Source organism: Octopus sinensis, linkage group LG8 (assembly GCF_006345805.1).
Source record: "Octopus sinensis linkage group LG8, ASM634580v1, whole genome shotgun sequence".
Classification (NCBI taxonomy): domain Eukaryota; kingdom Metazoa; phylum Mollusca; class Cephalopoda; order Octopoda; family Octopodidae; genus Octopus; species Octopus sinensis.
In genome coordinates, this window is record NC_043004.1 from 83,239,821 (window position 1) to 83,260,139 (window position 20,319).

Below are 20,319 nucleotides of genomic sequence, written 5' to 3' on the forward strand. Positions count from 1 at the left end.
AACACTTACTGATCGGTTTACACGAAGTCCACACCAAATCATTCCTATGCAAAAGAGTATGTTAATGATTAACATCAGTAACATATAAAGTTGTTCATATGGGGCAGATTTAAAGGAATTATTTATCATTCCATACGTGGCAATGCAGCCGCTTATTATATTAGCAAGGATGATAAATCCGGATGTTATCTGCAGTGATTCGTTGACAAATCTCAGTATTGCGCTTAGAGTATCGTGTGTATTACATATTTCTTCAATCCCTCTATGTGTCTTGAACATAACAGTCTTATCTGATTGTTGTTCGTTTACGCACTTTTGGGCCTCATTCGCCACTTTCTTAAACTCATAAATAAGTGTAAGACTGATTATAAGATCAAAATAGAGATCAAATAACACAGTCACCAAAGAGAAGCCATTGAAGATGAGTTGTATTGTTAAAACTGGAATGTAATATGTATTATTTGTTGGTACAGGAAATGTTAAAAACATCAGAAAATCGCTACTGCAGAGCGGCAAAATAAGATCAATACACATATAGAAAATGACAGGCCCGGATATATATACAAATAAAGTTGTATATGAAAATATTAAATTACAGTTATAATATTTTTTACTTTCCTCTTCGATTTCAAGATCGGTGAATTTTTCAAATAGTTGCTTGTCGTTACAATCGCTGAAGAGTTTCACCAAACAGAAGAGAGTTAAGAAACTCCTGTAGAGAATTATGTAACAATACACAAATATTCCACTTGTGTTAACATTTTGCATTTGTATTAAAGTCACAATATGCCGAATCGGGTTTACAATCAAATATATAACGTATAATAAGTAAATTGCAGAGAAAGAAATTACTTTCAAATCGAGTGTTTTCAGGATGGATTTATTCTTAATATGTTTCCGAATATTACTAATTTTTCGATATAATTCCAACATTTTAAAGAATTGTGTTTGTTTTGCTTCCATGGTTATTCTAATTCCGTCGTATTAATAGAGTTTTGCTTTCAAATAGATAAACACGCCAGTAGAATCCACACGATATATAAAGCAATTTTTAAAGTTTTCCGCTGTTTCTTGTCTATTTTTTACTGTGTTGTAAAATTTAATGTAACGGTAAATTTTAAACAATAACTGATGGCAAAATAAAGTAATTATGAAAGTCCTGTGGAAATTAGAAATCATTAGTGTCAGTTACAATTATGCTTGGCCTAAATGTGTTATATTTCAGAAGCACAATGTATAATATTCAAATCCTATGTATTATCTGCGATAAATAAACATATATATATATATATATATATATAGCTGTTGCTAAAGATCTGGATTGAATGCTTCTGTTCTGGAAACAGTATAGTCTATTAAACTTGGTCAACAATATTTCAGGTCCTTTGTTAGAAACCTGTCTGGGTGTGTTTCCATTTTAACAAAGATATTACAGATATATTACAAGATATATATTTTCTGTTTCAATTAACGTGTAGCCTGATTATATTTGATTATTTATTCTAATATAATGCAGGGTTGAGTGTAACACACAGAGAATTATATACCTCAAAACACATGATTCAAACTGTCCTTTCTCTTATTGTAAATTATTTAAGGAAAATTATGGCATATATATATTTGTATTATTGTGTGTTCGCTTGTACGTGTATGTAAATGTATACTTATTTTTGAATACACACACACACACACACACACACACACACATATATATATATATATATATATATATATATATATATATATATATACACTTTAACACACAAATACCTGTATATAAGTATATATAAGCGTGTATGTATCCATATATATATATATGTATGTATATATATGCATATTATAGAACCTAGCTGTTCTTTCTATTGGGTTGAATCCCATGAGTGGATTCGTTATGTGTTTAAATGTACACAGTATTTTATATATAAGTAATAACTTACGTAGGATCCAAGTAATAACTTACGGTAGACATGTGTCTCCGTGGCGTTCCATCATATATACATATATATATATATGTGTATATATATATATATATATATATATATATATATATATATATATATATATATATATATATATATATATATATATATATGTATATATATATATATATATAATTAATAACTAACGGTGGACACGTGTCTTCGTGGCGTTCCATTATAGATAAACAAATATAAGATACCTGAATTACAGGCCATCACCAAGGAGTGAAAATTACGTAGACATATAATGACGAAATGCCAAAAGAAGTGTAACCCCTCCTCGTTTGTCGACTGTTAATTACTCTCTATTTCGAGCTTTCAACGACAATACAGGAAAACTTCATAAAACAGCATCATGCAGAAATATAAAAATACAAAGTTTCTGGAGAGTTAGAGCCTCGAACGAACAAACAACGACAGAGTGGACACACCAAGTAAACAATCGACAAAGACTACCATTAAGGACCATTGGGCCAAGACGCATTGTAATGGGTAACGTCTGGGAGAAATTTTGAATGGATACAAATTAAATACAAGATAAGAATATATTAGGAAGGAAAAATGAGAGAAAAAATGTTTGTAGGCGAGAAAAATGACGTCCAGCTGAACACGATACACATGGCTAATGCAAAGGTTTTCAACATGAACCTGGTTACGAGACTGATAATATATACCATTCGAGTGGTCGAATGCTCCTGCGGCCCATTTTACCTACACAAGATACATTATCGCGTTTCATTAGATTATGGAATTGAAAGCAGAGATAATAGTTGTGGCTGTTTGCAAACATTTGAGAGGTAAATTAATTGTCGAATGCATGGAATATGCCACCATTCAAAGCCACTTGTAATTGACGGCAATTATTTTTGGTTATTATGGACAGGGTATTATGCAAGTATTTTATATAACTTACCGCAGCGTGTAAACGAACACCATGCCAAAGTGTTATGATCCAAAACATCATATTGGAGAATGCTGCAATTGCTGTATAAGTGTATATATACCCATTATTTTTAAATGACTCGTTTATAATTCCGTAAGTTGCAATACAAGAGCTGATAATGCTACCAAGTACGATGTATCCTGTAATAAATCGTAACGATTCATTTACTAATTCCAGTATTGCACTCAGATTCTCGTGTGCATTACATAAGTCTGTAATCTCTCTAGGTTTCTTCGCCAAAATTGAAATGTGTGGTTGCTGTTCCTTTAGGTAGCGTTGAGCCTGACTCGCCAACTTTTCAAATTCATACTTAAGAATAAATCCCATTATGAAATTTATATACATATCAAATATATAAGACGTCAGTAATATGCAATTAATTACAACTTGCATTGTTAAAAATGGAATGTTAAAAGTACTGTTGATTGGTACAGGATATGTTAAGAAAGTCAGCAGATCAGGGCTAAAAAGCGGCAAAACTTGCTCCATACATATGTAAAAAGTTAGCGGCATCAATATTCCTATAGATAGAGATATATATGAGAATTTTATATGGCAGTTATAGAATTGTCTATCTTCTTCTTGAATTTCAATTTCGGCGAATGCGTCAATTAGTTTCTTGTCTTTAGGATTCTTGAATAATTTCAGAATACAAAGGAAGAGAAAGGAACTTTCGTAAAATATTATGCAAATATACGAAAATATTTCATCAGATTTAGCAATTCCCAGTAGTATAAAAGTGGTAATGTAACGAATGGGGTTTACTATTAAATATACATAATACAATATATGTAAAACCTGGTAAAATATTCGTATAAATTTGAGTGATTCTAGCGATGAACTATCCATAACAGATTTCCTAATACTTTTAAATTTTCGGTAACATTCCAACATTTTTAAGAATCGTGTTCGATTTCTTTTCATATTTTCTATATTTCCGATATTTTCAGAATGCGTTTCCATATCAGCAAATGGAATCGGTGACTGGGAAGTGTCAAGTTTTATTTTTTAAAGAATTTACTATTCCTTTTACAAATGAAGATATATTTGCTGTATGCTGCAGGAAACAGAAGCAACGTACACTAGTAATGAACGGTTCGTGTGATTTTAGATATTATTTCATCGAGATATCAAACTATTACATGAAGCACATACGATTCAGCAGTATTCTCAATCACATACACTTACATTTGCAATGATGCAAAGCATTTAAGCAGTCACAATTTTTAAATCTAACAAATAATTTCGTGTAATATTTTCCTTACAGAAAACATATTTCAACTTACTGAATATACCAACACTGCCACTCCACTCCTACTCATAACAAGTGTCATCAAAATGTGACAAATCAACTGCTGTGTCTATTTGAGAGACGAACTGCCTGTCTCTACGCAACAATCCAAAGCTAATTGTTTTCCCGATGTTCCCTAACAGAGTTTGTATAATATACGAGTATACACGCGCGCGCGCACGCACACACACACACGCACGCACGCACACACACACGCACATGCACGCAAGCCCACACACCCTCATACATATACATACGTATTTGTGTCCGACTATACATTTAGGTTCATATACATTTAGGTTCACACAATGCATGCACACCAACACATACGCACTCATACATATACGCACTCAGAAATATACACATATACACATATATATGTACATGTATATGTATATATATTTATATATAGATCTATGTGTGTATATATGTATGTATATATCTGTGTATATATATATATATATATATATATATATATATATATATGACCACACTCACACGTACTTGCTGTTATATTTGCTTGATAGGGCGATAATTATATTCCCTTTATTTATTCTTTGCCACTCCTCCCTCGGTTCAGAAAGCACTTACACCATCTATGTTACATAGATTACAATTAGTGGAAATAAATATTCGATATCAGTTTGATGGTGTTGTATTAGCAATCAGGATTGTTTAATCTCTGTCGAAGGCATGTTTTTCTTATTAATATAATAATGTGGCTAAGGTGGCAATTTTGCAGAATTGTTAGCACTCTGGAAAGGATGCTTAGTGGCATTTCTTTCGTCTCTTTGCGTTCTGAGTTCAAATTCCACTGATATTGACATTATATTTCACCCAATTGGGGTCGATGACATAAGGAACGGCCGAGCACTGCCGATTCGTTGTAATTGGCTTACAGCTTCCCTGAAATTTCTGTTTTGGGTCAAAATTTGAATGCGTTATTGTTAATATTCATATGCATTCAGAAAATACAAAAACTACTGCCTGGTATTGCATCAGTATCTGGTCGTCGTCATCGTCATCATCATCATCATCATCATGGTCTTGATTATTATTATTATTATTATTATTATTATTATTATTATTATTATTATTATTATTATTATTCAGTAGTTTTATTTTTATAGCGTGCTTTCACTTCACTACCGAGCGCAGCTCTGTGTGCCTTGGGTATGTGCTGTGATTTGTTGTGATGCTCTGATGGTTATTGTATGGAAAGTGTTCTGCGTAGGATGTGTGCAGTGCCTAGTAGTGCAATTTTCTGTATGATATATGTGTTTGTAAGTCCTGGTGTTTTTGTTATGTATTTGTCTGAATATTTTTTTATCATGCCTAATGCACCTACTATGATAGGAATTGTTTCTGTTTTCAGATTCCACATTCTGGTTACCTCTATTTCCAGGTCTTTGTATTTTGAAAGTTTCTCCATTTCTTTTAGAGACACGTTGTCATCTGCCGGTATTGATACATCAATTAGAAAGCATTTTTTTTCTTCATGATCTCTGACAACTATATCTGGTCTGTTGGCCTTAATTTCTCTATCTGTGTGTATCGGCATATCCCAGAGTATGGTTGCTTTCTCGTTTTCTGTGACCTTTTCTGGTGTGTGCCTATACCATCTTTTTTCTGTTGTTGTTCCATAATGTTGGCATAGCTTCCAATGTATGTAGGTTCCAACTCTGTCATGTCTGTGAATACATTCTTTCTTAGCCAGGACTGGGCAGCTAGAGATAATATGATTTATTGTTTCTTGTCCATCTCCACATATTCTGCAGTTACTTGTAATATTTCTTTTCATTACATGTTTTTGGTAATTTCTGGTGGGGAGGCTTTGGTCTTGTGCTGCAATTAAAAATCCCTCTGTTTCTGCTTTGAGTCCTGAGCTTCTCAACCATTGCTGGGATTTTTCTTTGTCTATTTCTTTTGCGTTTAGTTTAGTCCAGTATTTACCATGAAGGGGCTTTTCTTGCCATCGTTTTATCATGGTTCGTTGCTGTTCTATTTTTAGTTTGGATTTCATTTGTTTTATAGCTTTTGTTGTTTCTTCATCTTCTTCTTCTTCATGTTTATTAGGTGGTATGATTTCTTGTTTGTATTTGTCAGCTTCCTTAAATACTGAGAACAGTTTTTTGTTTTGCTCGTGTTTTGCCGCTAATTGTATCAGTTTTCCTTCCTTCTGAAGTAGATATTTTTGCAGTCCTATGGTGGTTATTTTATAGTAGTTTGCCAGCTGTATAAGGCCTCTACCACCTTCTATACGTTGTATATATAGTCTTTCTATGTCATATTTTGGGTGATGCATCCTAGATCCTGTCAGTATTTTTCTTGTTTTCCTATCTATTTTGGTCAGTTCATTTCGTGTCCAGTTAAGGATATTGTAGCTGTAACTTATAACTGGGACAGCTAAAGTGTTGATACCTATTATCTTGTTTTAGCATTGAGCTCTGTGTTTAGTATTGATCTAACTCGTCTATAATATTCTTTTTTTATTTTCTCTTTCATTTGTGTGTGTTGTGTCTTATCTAGTTCATGGATTCCTAAGTATTTGTAAGTTTGGCTTTGGTCTAATTCTTTTATTTCATTGGTTTTATCTAGTGTGATGTTGTTACTCTTAACTAGATTTCCTCATTTCATGGTTACTTTGGCGCATTTTTCTAATCCAAATTTCATATCTATTTCTTTGGTAAATCCATGAACTGTCTTTAATAGTGTTTCCAGCTGTTTGTCATTTGCAGCGTATAGTTTAAAGTCATCCATATATAAAAGGTGGCTGATCATTTTGCCGTAACATTCATATCCGCATCCAGTTCTATTCAGCATATCAGATAGAGGTGACAGTGCCAAGCAGAAAAGGAGTGGAGAGAGCGTCTCCCTGGAATATTCCTCTTCTAATTGGGATGTCTTTGGTTTTCATGAGTCCCTCTTTTGTTTGGAGGTGTAGGACTGTTTGCCATTTATTCATAGAGTGCTCTATGAATTTTATGATTGTTGGTGCTACTTTGTTAATGGCTAGTGTTTCGAGGATGCATGTGTGGGGGATGCTATCAAACGCCTTTTTGTAGTCAATCCAGGCCATACTGAGGCCTTTCTTCTTTCTGTGGCTGTCTTCAGTTACGGCTTTATTAATCATTAGTTATCTTTACAGCCATATGAGCCTTTGCGGCATCCTTTCTGCTCTTCTGGGAACAGTTTGTTTTCGTCCAGGTGCTTGTTCAGCCTTTGCGATATCACTGCAGTAAATGCCTTGAACATAGTAGGGAGGCAGGTTATTGGTCTGTAGTTTTCTGGTTTTTCTGTTTCATTTGATTTGGGAATTAAGATGGTTTTCCCCTTCGTGAGCCATTCAGGCATTGTCTCTGGCTCTGCTAGTACGTTGTTAAAGTTTTCAGCCAGCTTTTTGTGCATTCCTGTTAGATATTTCAACCAGAAGTTGGGGATCTTGTGCCCAGGTGCCTTCCAGTTGCTTAGTCTTTGCAGTGCCTGGGTGACCTCTTCAGTTGTTATGGGGGTCCAAAGTTGTTCAGATGCCGAGTTTGTTATTCTGATACTCCTTTTTTTTGGCTGTTCGTTCGCCGACCATATTTCTCTCCAGAATTCTTCCAATTCTTCTGCCGTTGGTGCTGCAGTGACTTCTATTTTATTTTTTCCCAGTTCTTGGTAGAACTTTTTGGGGTTGAACTTTTTGTTTTCTTCAAAGAAGCGTTGGCGTTTCTTGTACCGGCGGATCCTTTGTGCTTTGGCAAGGATATCTTGCTTCAGCTTTTCTTTTATTTCAGGCAAATCTTTCTCGGTGATGTTATATTTGCGGAGTATTTTTGTTCTCTTTTTGTTGGTTAGTAGCGTTGATTGTTTGCTGATTTCATTAAGAATCGACAGGTCTTTTCTAATTTTTTTTATTTTGCTTTGGATGTTATTTATCCACAGGGTTTGTTTGGGTGGTGGTACTCCTGTTTGGGCGGGTTTGGGTGAGTATCCAGCTTATTTTGTGGCTGCAGTGGCTGCTGCGTATATTAGGTTATTTAGCCCAGTGATATCACTTTTTTTTGATTCAGTGGCTATCAGTTCAGTGACGGCTAGGTTTATGCTGTTTATAATAGGTGTTGTTATTTTGTTTATTTTGATTCTTGGGAGGTATGGTCGGTGGTCCGTTTTGAGCTCTGTGGTTTTCAGTTCTTTGATTATTTTATTTTTTATATTATCATAATCATTAGGCTCCCCTTCGTTGTTTACATCGTGTTTGTTGGGAACGTTGCGTTTGTCTTCGTGTTTTACAGTTTCAGTGTTTATATTATTGGGCATTGCTGTGTGGCTTCTATCTACATTTTCCTGGTGTATGTTTTCTTTTAGGTGTTCTATTTCTATTTCTGATATTTTTTTTGTGTTGAGAATGTATCTTCGTACGTTAGCTAATTTATTAGGGTTCATTGCTGTATCCAAGTCTATATCTCTAGTACTTTCCTTCCATATTTTATATGTATGTGTTGTTGTATTTTCATTTTTTGGGTAGAGTACTGCTGTGAAGTATGCGTGTAAGATAGAAATGTATTCCTCACGTGTCCATTTACGTCTTTTGGGTTTTATTTGCGGGACATGAGGTACAAAGTCCGGCCCATTATTTTGACGGTCGTCATTTTCGTAGGGTACCGGTCCGTTTAATTCTGTTGTCACATTATTTCGCACGTGTAGTTTTTCGTACATTTTTTGTTGTAAGTTTAATGTACGTACCGCTCGATTGTTATTCTTGGGTTGAATAGTATCGATGGCATTTAATTTCTTCGTAGTTCCTTTGTACATGGTGTTCGGGGTCGGAGATGATCGTGATGTTCCACGCATGTTTATATGTGTCGCGTTAGAGGCGGAGATGATATCGAGTCAAAATACATCATTTCGTTTCGAAAATAGTAATAAATTTCAATTAGTATTACTTACTCGGATACAGTCCAATTCTTTGTTAGTAAAACTTTGGCTCCATAGGATGTCCTTGTTTTCGATGTTTGTGGATAGATTTCGGAGCTCTGAATTTTCCTTCTTACATCTTAAACGTCCCCGTTTAATTATTATTATTATTATTATTATTATTATTATTATTAATATTTTTATTATTATATTATTATTATTATATTATTATTATTATTATTATTATTATTATTATTATTAATATTATTATTATTATTATTACTATTATTATTATTATTATTATCATTATGATTATTATTATTATTATTATTATTATTATTATTATTATTATTATTATTATTAATATTATTATTATTACTATTATTAATATTATTATTATTATTAATAATAATATTATTATTATTACTACTATTATTATTATTATTATTATTATTATTATTATCATTATTATTATTATTATTATTATTTTTAATATTATTATTATTATTATTATTAATATTAATATTATTATTATTATTACTATTATTATTATTATATTATGAATATGATTATTATTATTATTATCATTACTATTATTACTATTATTATTATTATTACTATTATTATTATTATTATTATTATTATTATTGTTGTTTTTGTTATTGTTACTATTATTATTTTTATCATATACAATATCGTGAGATTGTTGACCGAAACTATTGTTAAGTTGCAACAAGGACATCTGACACGAAGTACTTTGCTTAATATACGTGCTGTTTCAAGTAATGCCGAGTTTTGCAATACATCTAGATTGTAGGATATTTCTAAGGTTGCCAGATGTTTGTTCAGATTAACTCTCGTACCATCCACAACTTAGCGATCTCAATTCTCAGGTCTCCATATTTATCAAACTTTTCTCTTTCTCTCATGATGACATGTTGATCTCTTGGCACTGCCATGCCAATTATTACGCACTTTTGATTGCCCTTCGTGTAGTTGTTGTTGTCTTTGTACAGCTTCTATAGCTGGAGATGTACTACGGTGCCACCTGTTCACTTCCCGTCAACTAAGGTAACATCCCTTATTTTTCGAGCACTATCCAGAGTATTCGTGCGGCTCCAAGTAGTGCTATTTACTACAATGGCTTCATCCTTATTGCAGCCCCTATTTTCTCCGTGTACTTCTCAAGATTTTTACTTACTGTTCCAAGGGATTCTACAATTATTGGTACTACTACCTCCTTTTTTTGCGACCACAACTGCTTAACATCTCAAGCTAATCTGTTATATCTATCGAATTTTCTTTCTTCCTTATCGCATGTTATGTTGGCAGCTGGATATGCTATATCTATGATCCATCATCATTTGCTTTGTTTCTCTATTAACAATATGTCTGGTTTCCTATTCTCTATCTCATGGTCGCAATGAATCAGAAAATTCCATAGGATTTTTGCATTATCATTTTTGATGATGCCTTCGGGTAAATGTTCGTACCACTTGTTTGCTCTGTCAAGTCCATACTTGTTGCAAACTGTCAAATGGACAATCCTTGTTATGATGTCATGACGTCTCCTATATTTTGTCTGGGCTAGTGGCGTACATTGACTGGTAATATGCCATACGGTTTCACCATTTTGTCCACAAATTCTACACTTATCACTTTCTGATGTGTTGTCTATTCTGCATTCGATGTAACTAGGTCTTAATGCTTGCTCTTGGGCAGCACAGATTAGAGTGTCCATTTCCGGTTTTAAATCACCTGTAGTCATTCACAGCCATTTTCCCTCTGTCTGTCTTATTTTCATCATTTCTATAAAATTCTCCATGCATTCTTTTCTTTATTCATCTATTTTCAGTTAATTCTCAAGTCCTTATACAGTTCATTATCTTTGCAATCTTCCATCCTACACAAGCTTGATTTCTTACTTCCAATAATAGTGTTTCTGTGGAACTTTTTACATACCATGTTATGTTCTTATAGTTTGCTCTAATACTGTGTTCGCATACAATAAGCCCTCTTCTCGCTCTTTCTCTTGGTACATACAGTTTGTCTGTGTCACCTTTTCCGTGGAGTATCCCATATTTAGTCAGCAACTTCCTTGTCTTTGCGAATAGGAACAATACCTTCGTTTCGAAGGTATTGTTCCTTTTTATCTGTTTTCATTGTTTTTGATAGTCTATTCTTCTATGATTATCTTCTCTCTGTTTCCCCCCGTTCATATTTTAATCTATTATTATTTTCCCCCGCGCACAATGAAGCCATTTATTTCAGGTCGTTAATCATAGAAAACGAGTTATTTGCTCATAGGTTTTTAATAATCTGGTAAAGAATTTTACCGTTGCTGTCCCCAGACTTTTCGCTGCTAAGTCTCTGGCATCTACGATTTTTGGTCCTTGTTGTTACTTTTTGTTCTCAATATTTCTTTCGCCCTTGCTTTTCCTTAATCTTCCCAGTTCCTCAAGGCATATACCTCTATGGCTTGTTTTCCTCCAAATATTTTACCAGCAAGTCTTTTTATCCTGTGTTATAAATCTTTTCTGCCTTTTTTCTTTTGGCGGGGATAACCTTTTACTGGACATAATGTTAGTAGTGATCTGTTGCTTTAGCGAGTCATTAGGACATATAATTCCATATTGACAGTCCTTGACCGCTGGTCGTCTTTCACAAATGCTATTCTTTCTTTTCCATTCACACATAACACCACAGAAAAATCACTCCTACCCTTGCAGCTATGGTGTGTCTGAAGTCCCTAAATATAAGTCGTGTATTCCTTTAACCCATGTATCAGGGCACACTGATATATTCATAGGTTTACACAAAGAATCCATCATGTGTTTTGCTTCTTTTCGGAGTTAAAGGTATAGGAAATTGTGCCATAGACTATCCCTATTTTAGTTATATGTCAGGGAGAATTTATTGTACTTCGTGAAAAGAGCAAAATAATTATCAGCTTCCATCATTCGGAAACCAGAGATTAATAACTTTTCTCTTCATCCTCTCCTGCATTGTTTCACCTGGCAATGAAATATTTTAAAATAGTCTAACGTGCTACATATTATTCATTCAATTAAGACAGGTTCAAATATTGTCTCAATATCTGCAGAAGACGAAATTATGTCTCAACATTAAATAAGTTGTCGGTTCATTTAGTGTAGGGAAAGTGATTGTTTTCAGACTGCTGCTGTATATTCTAAAGATCTTCCAAATTATTCATTTGAGTATTGTGATTTTTTTTCCTATCAATTCTTTACTGATCTCTTCATTTTGTTACTTCTTACCCATTTTGCTTTAATATTATATTTCATTTGTTTTGTCGTTTTACTGTTTTGTATATTACCGCGTGGAAGACATTTCGGATGTGAAAATAAAATAGGCGTAAAATAAATGTTTAAGGATTGTGAAAATAATTCCCTCTTTCTACGGTTTACCTAATGCCGTCATAATTACAGTCTGTTTTACAAGTACTCCAAAGATTTTTTCTAGTAATACATAAATTAAAACGTGTTTTGAAGGGAAATCGAGCGCAATAAAGATGATGTTGACGACGATTCGGATAATGAAAGTAACAAGAATAATGAGCTAAAAGTAGGAAATATATTGTTGCGTCTTGGGAAAGTATAATATTATTATAGTATAATAATAACAGGAGCATTGAGAGAGAGAGAGAGAGCAAACCTCCGCTAATGCAACACCAACGTCTTTTCAAAGATTAGCCGGGGATGATTTTTAAAACGAGAATATCTGAAATAAACTCGACTGCTCTCAGAACGAGAGTACTAAAAATGAACCATACCGCTCTCAAAAATAATTTTTAAAAAACAGGAAAAATAATCCAGAATCCTTGTCCGGTACCGGATGGATCCCAAAATCTATTCAGTTCGTGTCAGTCACGAGGCCAAATATCCATGAAAATTTAATCCGAAACCATTCAGTGGTTCTTGAAAAATTTTGTCCAGGGACAAACGAACAAAAACAAACAAACGCGACTGAAACAATACCTCCGCCTTCGCAAAAGCAGAGGCAATATTATTAGAATATTATTATATTTATACTAATGTAGCGACAAGGAAAAACTGAATACACCAATAATGAAAACAATCGCAAATAAAAATAAATACTTGACAATTATAAGACTGGTGCCAATAATAATAATAATGATAATAATAATAATAATAATAATAATAATAATAATAATAATAAGATAGCACCGGGGGACGTTTAAGGGATTACACCGGGGAACGTTTAAGGATTACACCGGGGGACGTTTAAGGGATTACACCGGGGGATGTTTAAGGGATTACACCGGGGGACGTTTAAGGATTACACCGGGGGCCGTTTAAGGGATTACACCGGGGGACGTTTAAGGATTACACCGGGGGGCGTTTAAGGGATTACACCGGGGGACGTTTAAGGGATTACACCGGGGGACGTTTAAGGATTACACCGGGGGACGTTTAAGGGATTACACCGGGGGACGTTTAAGGGATTACACCGGGGACGTTTAAGGTGTAAGAAGGAAAATTCAGAGCTCCGAAATCTATCCACAAACATCGAAAACAAGGACATCCTATGGAGCCAAAGTTTTGCTAACAAAGAATTGGACTGTATCCGAGTAAGTAATACTAATTGAAATTTATTACTATTTTCGAAACGAAATGATGTATTTTGACTCGATATTATCTCCACCTCTAACGCAACACATGTAAACATGCGTGGAACATCACGATCATCCCCGACCTCAAACACCATGTACAAAGGAACTACGAAGAAATTAAATGCCACCGATACTATTCAACCCAAGAATAACAATCGAGCGGTACGTACATTAAACCTACAACAAAAAATGTACGAAAAACTACACGTGCGAAATAATGTGACAACAGAAATAAACGGACCGGTACCCTACGAAAATGACGACCGTCAAAATAATGGGCCGGACTTTGTACCTCATGTCCCGCAAATAAAACCCAAAAGACGTAAATGGACACGTGAGGAATACATTTCTATCTTACACGCATACTTCACAGCAGTACTCTACCCACAAAATGAAAATACAACAACACATACATATAAAATATGGAAGGAAAGTACTAGAGATATAGACTTGGATACAGCAATGAACCCTAATAAATTAGCTAACGTACGAAGATACATTCTCAACACAAAAAAATATCAGAAATAGAAATAGAACACCTAAAAGAAAACATACACCAGGAAAATGTAGATAGAAGCCACACAACAATGCCCAATGATATAAACACTGAAACTGTAAAACACGAAGACAAACGCAACATTCCCAACAAACACGATGTAAACAACGAAGGGGAGCCTAATGATTATGATAATATAAAAAATAAAATAATCTTAGAACTGAAAACCACAGAGCCCAAAATGGACCACCGACCATACCTCCCAAGAATCAAAATAAACGAAATAACAACACCAATTATAAACAGCATAAACCTAGCCGTCACTGAACTAGCCACTGAAACAAAAAAAAGTGATATCACTGAACTAAATGACTTGATATACGCAGCAGCCACTGCAGCTACAAAAGAAGCTGGATACTCACCCAAACCCGCCCAAACAGGAGTACCACCACCCAAACAAACCCTGTGGATAAATAACATCCAAAACAAAATAAAAAAAATTAGAAAAGACCTGTCGATTCTTAATGAGATCAGCAAACAATCAACGCTACTGAGCAACAAAAAGAGAACAAAAATGCTCCGCAAATATAACATCACAGAAAAAGATTTGCCGGAGATAAAAGAAAAGCTGAAGCAAGATAACCTTGCCAAAGTTCAAAGGATCCGCCGGTACGAGAAACGCCAACGCTTCTTTGAACAGAACAAAAAGTTCAACACCAACCCCAAAAAGTTCTACCAAGATCTGGGAAAAAATAAAATAGAAATCACTGCAGCACCAACGGCAGAAGAATTGGAAGAATTCTGGAGAGAAATATGGTCGGCGAACGAACAGCCAAAAAAAAGGAGTATCAAAATAACAAACTCGGCATCTGAACAACTTTGGACCCCCATAACAACTGAAGAGGTCACCCAGGCACTGCAAAAACTAAGCAACTGGAAGGCACCTGGGCATGACAAGATCCCCAACTTCTGGTTGAAATATCTAACAGGAATGCACAAAAAGCTGGCTGAAAACTTTAACAGCATACTATCAGAGCCAGAGACAATGCCTTAATGGCTCACGAAGGGGAAAACCATCTTAATTCCCAAATCAAATGAAACAGCAAAACCAGAAAACTACAGACCAATAACCTGCCTCCCTACAATGTTCAAGGCATTTACTGCAGTGATATCGCAAAGGCTGAACAAGCACCTGGACGAAAACAAACTGTTCCCAGAAGAGCAGAAAGGATGCCGCAAAGGCTCATATGGCTGTAAAGATAACTAATGATTAATAAAGCCGTAACTGAAGACAGCCACAGAAAGAAGAAAGGCCTCAGTATGACCTGGATTGACTACAAAAAGGCGTTTGATAGCATCCCCCACACATGGATCCTTGAAACACTAGCCATTAACAAAGTAGCACCAACAATCATAAAATTCATAGAGCACTCTATGAATAAATGGCAAACAGTCCTACATCTCCAAACAAAAGAGGGACTCATGAAAACCAAAGACATCCCCATCAGAAGAGGAATATTCCAGGGAGACACGCTCTCTCCACTCCTTTTCTGCTTCGGCACTGTCACCTCTATCTGATATGCTAAATAGAACTGGATGTGGATATGAATGTTACGGCAAAACGATCAACCACCTTTTATATATGGATGACCTAAAACTATACGCTGCAAATGACAAACAGCTGGAAACACTATTAAAGACAGTTCATGGATTTACCAGAGAAATAGATATGAAATTTGGATTAGAAAAATGCGCCAAAGTAACCATGAAAAGAGGAAAACTAGTTAAAAGTAACAACATCACACTAGATAAAACCAATGAAATAAAAGAATTAGACCAAAGCCAAACTTACAAATACTTAGGAATCCATGAACTAGATAAGACACAACACACACAAATGAAAGAGAAAATAAAAAAGAATATTATAGACGAGTTAGATCAATACTAAAAACAGAGCTCAATGCTAAAAACAAGATAATAGGTATCAACACTTTAGCTGTCCCAGTTATAAGTTACAGCTACAATATCCTTAACTGGACACGAAATGAACTGTCCAAAATAGATAGGAAAACAAGAAAAATACTGACAGGATCTAGGATGCATCACCCAAAATATGACATAGAAAGACTATATATACAACGTATAGAAGGTGGTAGAGGCCTTATACAGCTGGAAAACTACTATAAAATAACCACCATAGGACTGCAAAAATATCTACTTCAGAAGGAAGGAAAATTGATCCAGATAGCAGCAAAACACGAGCAAAACAGAAAACTGTTCTCAGTATTTAAGGAAGCTGGCAAATACAAACAAGAAATCATACCACCTAATAAACACGAAGAAGAAGAAGAAGAAGATGATGAAGAAACAACAAAAGCTATAAAACAAATGAAATCCAAACTAAAAATAGAACAGCAACGAACCATGATAAAACGATGGCAAGAAAAGCCCCTTCATGGTAAATACTGCACTAAACTAAACGCAAAAGAAATAGACAAAGAAAGATCCCAGCAATGGTTGAGAAGCTCAGGACTCAAAGCAGAAACAGAGGGATTTTTAATTGCAGCACAAGACCAAAGCCTCCCCACCAGAAATTACCAAAAACATGTAATGAAAAGAAATATTACAAGTAACTGCAGAATATGTGGAGATGGACAAGAAACAATAAATCATATTATCTCTAGCTGCCCAGTCCTGGCTAAGAAGGAATATATTCACAGACATGACAGAGTTGGAACCTACATACATTGGAAGCTATGCCAACATTATGGAATAACAACAGAAAAAAGATGGTATAGGCACACACCAGAAAAGGTTACAGAAAACGGGAAAGCAACTCTGGGATATGCCGATACACACAGATAGAGAAATTAAGGCCAACAGACCAGATATAGTTGTCAGAGACCATGAAAAAAAAAATGCTTTCTAATTGATGTATCAATACCGGCAGATGACAACGTGTCTCTAAAAGAAATGGAGAAACTCTCAAAATACAAAAACCTGGAAATAGAGGTAACTAGAATGTGGAATCTGAAAACAGAAGCAATTCGTATCATAGTAGGTGCATTAGGCATGATAAAAAAATATTCAGACAAATACATAACAAAAACACCAGGACTTACAAACACATATATCATACAGAAAATTGCACTACTAGGCACTGCACACATCCTACGCAGAGCACTTTCCATACAATAACCATCAGAGCATCACAACAAATCACAGCACATACCGAAGGCACACAGAGCTGCGCTCGGTAGTGAAGTGAAAGCACGCTATAAAAATAAAACTACTGAATAATAATAATAATAATAATAATAATAATAATAATAATAATAAACTATGACTACCCATGTATTTTAATTTAACTTTAAAAAAAACAAAAAATAATGAACGAACTAGTGAGTCTAGTTTAATGTCCTACCAATGTATACTATGAGTTTCTTTGCCCTAGGAGTCGGAAGACACTCGGCAAGAAATGGAAGCAAATTTGAAAGAAGGAAAAAAAGATAATAATAATAATAATAATAATAATAATAATAATAATAATAATAATAATGGTAATTGATAACGCACAAAATTGAATTTTTGACAGAATTTGCAATATTTTCTGTTATTTCTATTAGATTTGATGTCTTCATTTTTATCTTTTTTAAATGCTACAATTAATATACTGGATTTATAAAGAAAATTGGACTGATCTCCATTACTGTACGCTGTAAGTTATCATCATCACACAAGTTAAGCAAACGTAGCCGGTTCAGAGATTGTGAAAGAGAGAGTAAGAAAACAGGGAGAGTGAAAATGGAAGACAACGAGAAGGACAAGTGTTGAACTTGTGTACTCTGTTTTAGTGGTACTCTGTTGAATTTGTTTGGATGAGAGGCAAGGCTAATTTCCCCATGACATGGACACAAAGCGAAGAGAAGTGGAAGAAACGACAAAAGATCATTCCGTGTAGCTGACACGTTAAAAAGTCGGTCGTTTAAACACCTTTTATGGTGTTATTTCTAACATAGCAATTCAAATATAAGGCAGACTGGATAGCTTAGAGTTATGTAATAAAATTTATGCTACATACCGATCTGTTTAATTGAATTCCGCACCAAAGCACTGCAATCCACGCAGACAGACATCCTGAAATCACCACAGCTACATAAATATTTATATACATGTTATTTTTGAAGGTATCAGTTATTATTCCGTAAGTAGCAATGCAGCAGCTAACCATACTGCCGAACACGATAAATCCTGAAATATAATGCAGGGAGTCATTTACTAATCTCACTATTGAACTCAGAGCATCATGGGTGTTACATATATCTGTAATCTCTCCATGGTGCGTAAAATCCGAGTTCGCTGATTGCTTTTCAGTTACATAAATCTGTGCTTCATTCGCCACTTTGTTAAAGTGACACATAAGAGTAACTGCGATTAGAAGATATATATACACATCACTTAATACGGATAAAGCTGATATAGAATTAAATACAATCTGCATTGCTAAAAATGGGATGATGTAAGAGTAAGTATTTGGAACAGGATATTCGTAAAAGATCAACAAATCATAACTCAACAGCGGTATAATGAAATCCAGAGTTATACTCCCAATAATAATTAGGCATATCAATATATACACTGATTTATATATTATAGGTTTGTTATACCAGATTCCATCTTCATCATCAATTTTAAGTCCAGCAAACTTTTCAATTAGCTCCTCGTCTCTAGATTTTCTGAACAGTTTTATGAATGGAGAGAGAGAAAGGAATAAACGGAAAAATATTATGTAAATATATAAAAACATTTTATCATTTTCGAGCGTTTTCAGTCGTATTAAGGAAACAATGTGACGAATAGGGTTTAGAATCAAATACATGTAAAAAAGTGCAAAGAAAACTTGTAGACAAACTGATTTAAGTTTGTTTGATTTCATCAACGATATATCGATTATTGATTTGCCACAGCTATTAATTTTTCGATAAACTTCGAGAGTTTTCAACAACTGCGTTTCATTTGTTTTCACGGTTTCCATAATTTCGTCTTTTTCACAACTGGTTGATTCCCTCTAAAAATATACACAGACCATGCAAGTGCTTCGACTTGGTTATTTATACTTGTGTGGTACGCAATTACTTATGGGACAAAGTCGTAACGGAGACGTCGCTCGTATATTAGTCACATAAGAATGGACGAATAGCAGCTTATACAAAATACAGCAAGTAACTTTTCTTCTTTATCCTTGTGGGAAATGAGTTCATGAATGTATACGTATATGTATATGTATTTTTGTATGTATATCTACCACTGTATTTCTCCACGCATCAAATCAGGTATAATCAGGTTTTTGATGGCTAATATATTTACAATAACAGCGATGCATTAATATCTATCAAATTATCTTACTTTTGTTTTTAATTGGAAATTTGCGTGTGTTTGTCAGTTTATCCTAATTATTGGTTATACAGCAGTATGATGGTCAAATTCCTCTATCCACATACATACATAATACATACATACATACATACATGCACACATCCATACACATACTCACAAACACAGGCACACACACACACTCACACACACACACACACACACGCACACATCTACTACATATGTGGAGAATCGGTGTGTGTTTATTTGTTGCGTTGTTAGCTAACGCCTCCTATATCGTTTAATTGATATTGATGAAACTTGACATGTGAGTAGAACTCATTGTTGAAAAACTCGATAATAGGGCCCCTGAAAGGGACCTTTATATAACTAATTTTTTAAACACCCAAGGGAAACCCGACATGGTTTCCAACCAGGATGAAACTGCCTGACTCAGCTCTTACGACACTTTGAAAGGGTATTGAAAAATCTGCTCAACCACTCAAATGTGGAGCTAATATATCTCGTCTTTGCAAAGGATTTCGATCAAGTCGATCATAGAATGACATGTCACAAACTGCGTGATCGCAGCATAATCGAGAATTTGTGAGAATGTCTGCATGACTTTCTGAGAGATAGAAGTCAAACAGTAGTAGACAATGTGGCCTGTTTTAGAACCACTAC

At 34.5% G+C, this 20,319-nt stretch overlaps 1 protein-coding gene across 4 annotated transcripts in view; it reads right to left on the reverse strand.

The window, feature by feature from the left end:
- LOC118764607 overlaps positions 1–19,454 on the reverse strand; it is an 87,722-nt gene extending 68,268 nt beyond the window's left edge. The window contains exon 1 of one of the 4 annotated variants that reach the window (XM_036505525.1): positions 18,344–19,454. In XM_036505525.1, coding sequence (XP_036361418.1) covers positions 18,344–19,297 — 954 coding nt within the window. In that variant the 5' untranslated portion in view covers positions 19,298–19,454. Of the gene's footprint in view, positions 1–2,892; positions 3,417–18,343 lie in introns of those variants that run through there. The other 3 variants (XM_036505524.1, XM_036505527.1, XM_036505526.1) reach the window with 3 other exon arrangements.
- Between the last annotated feature and the right edge of the window lie 865 nt (positions 19,455–20,319).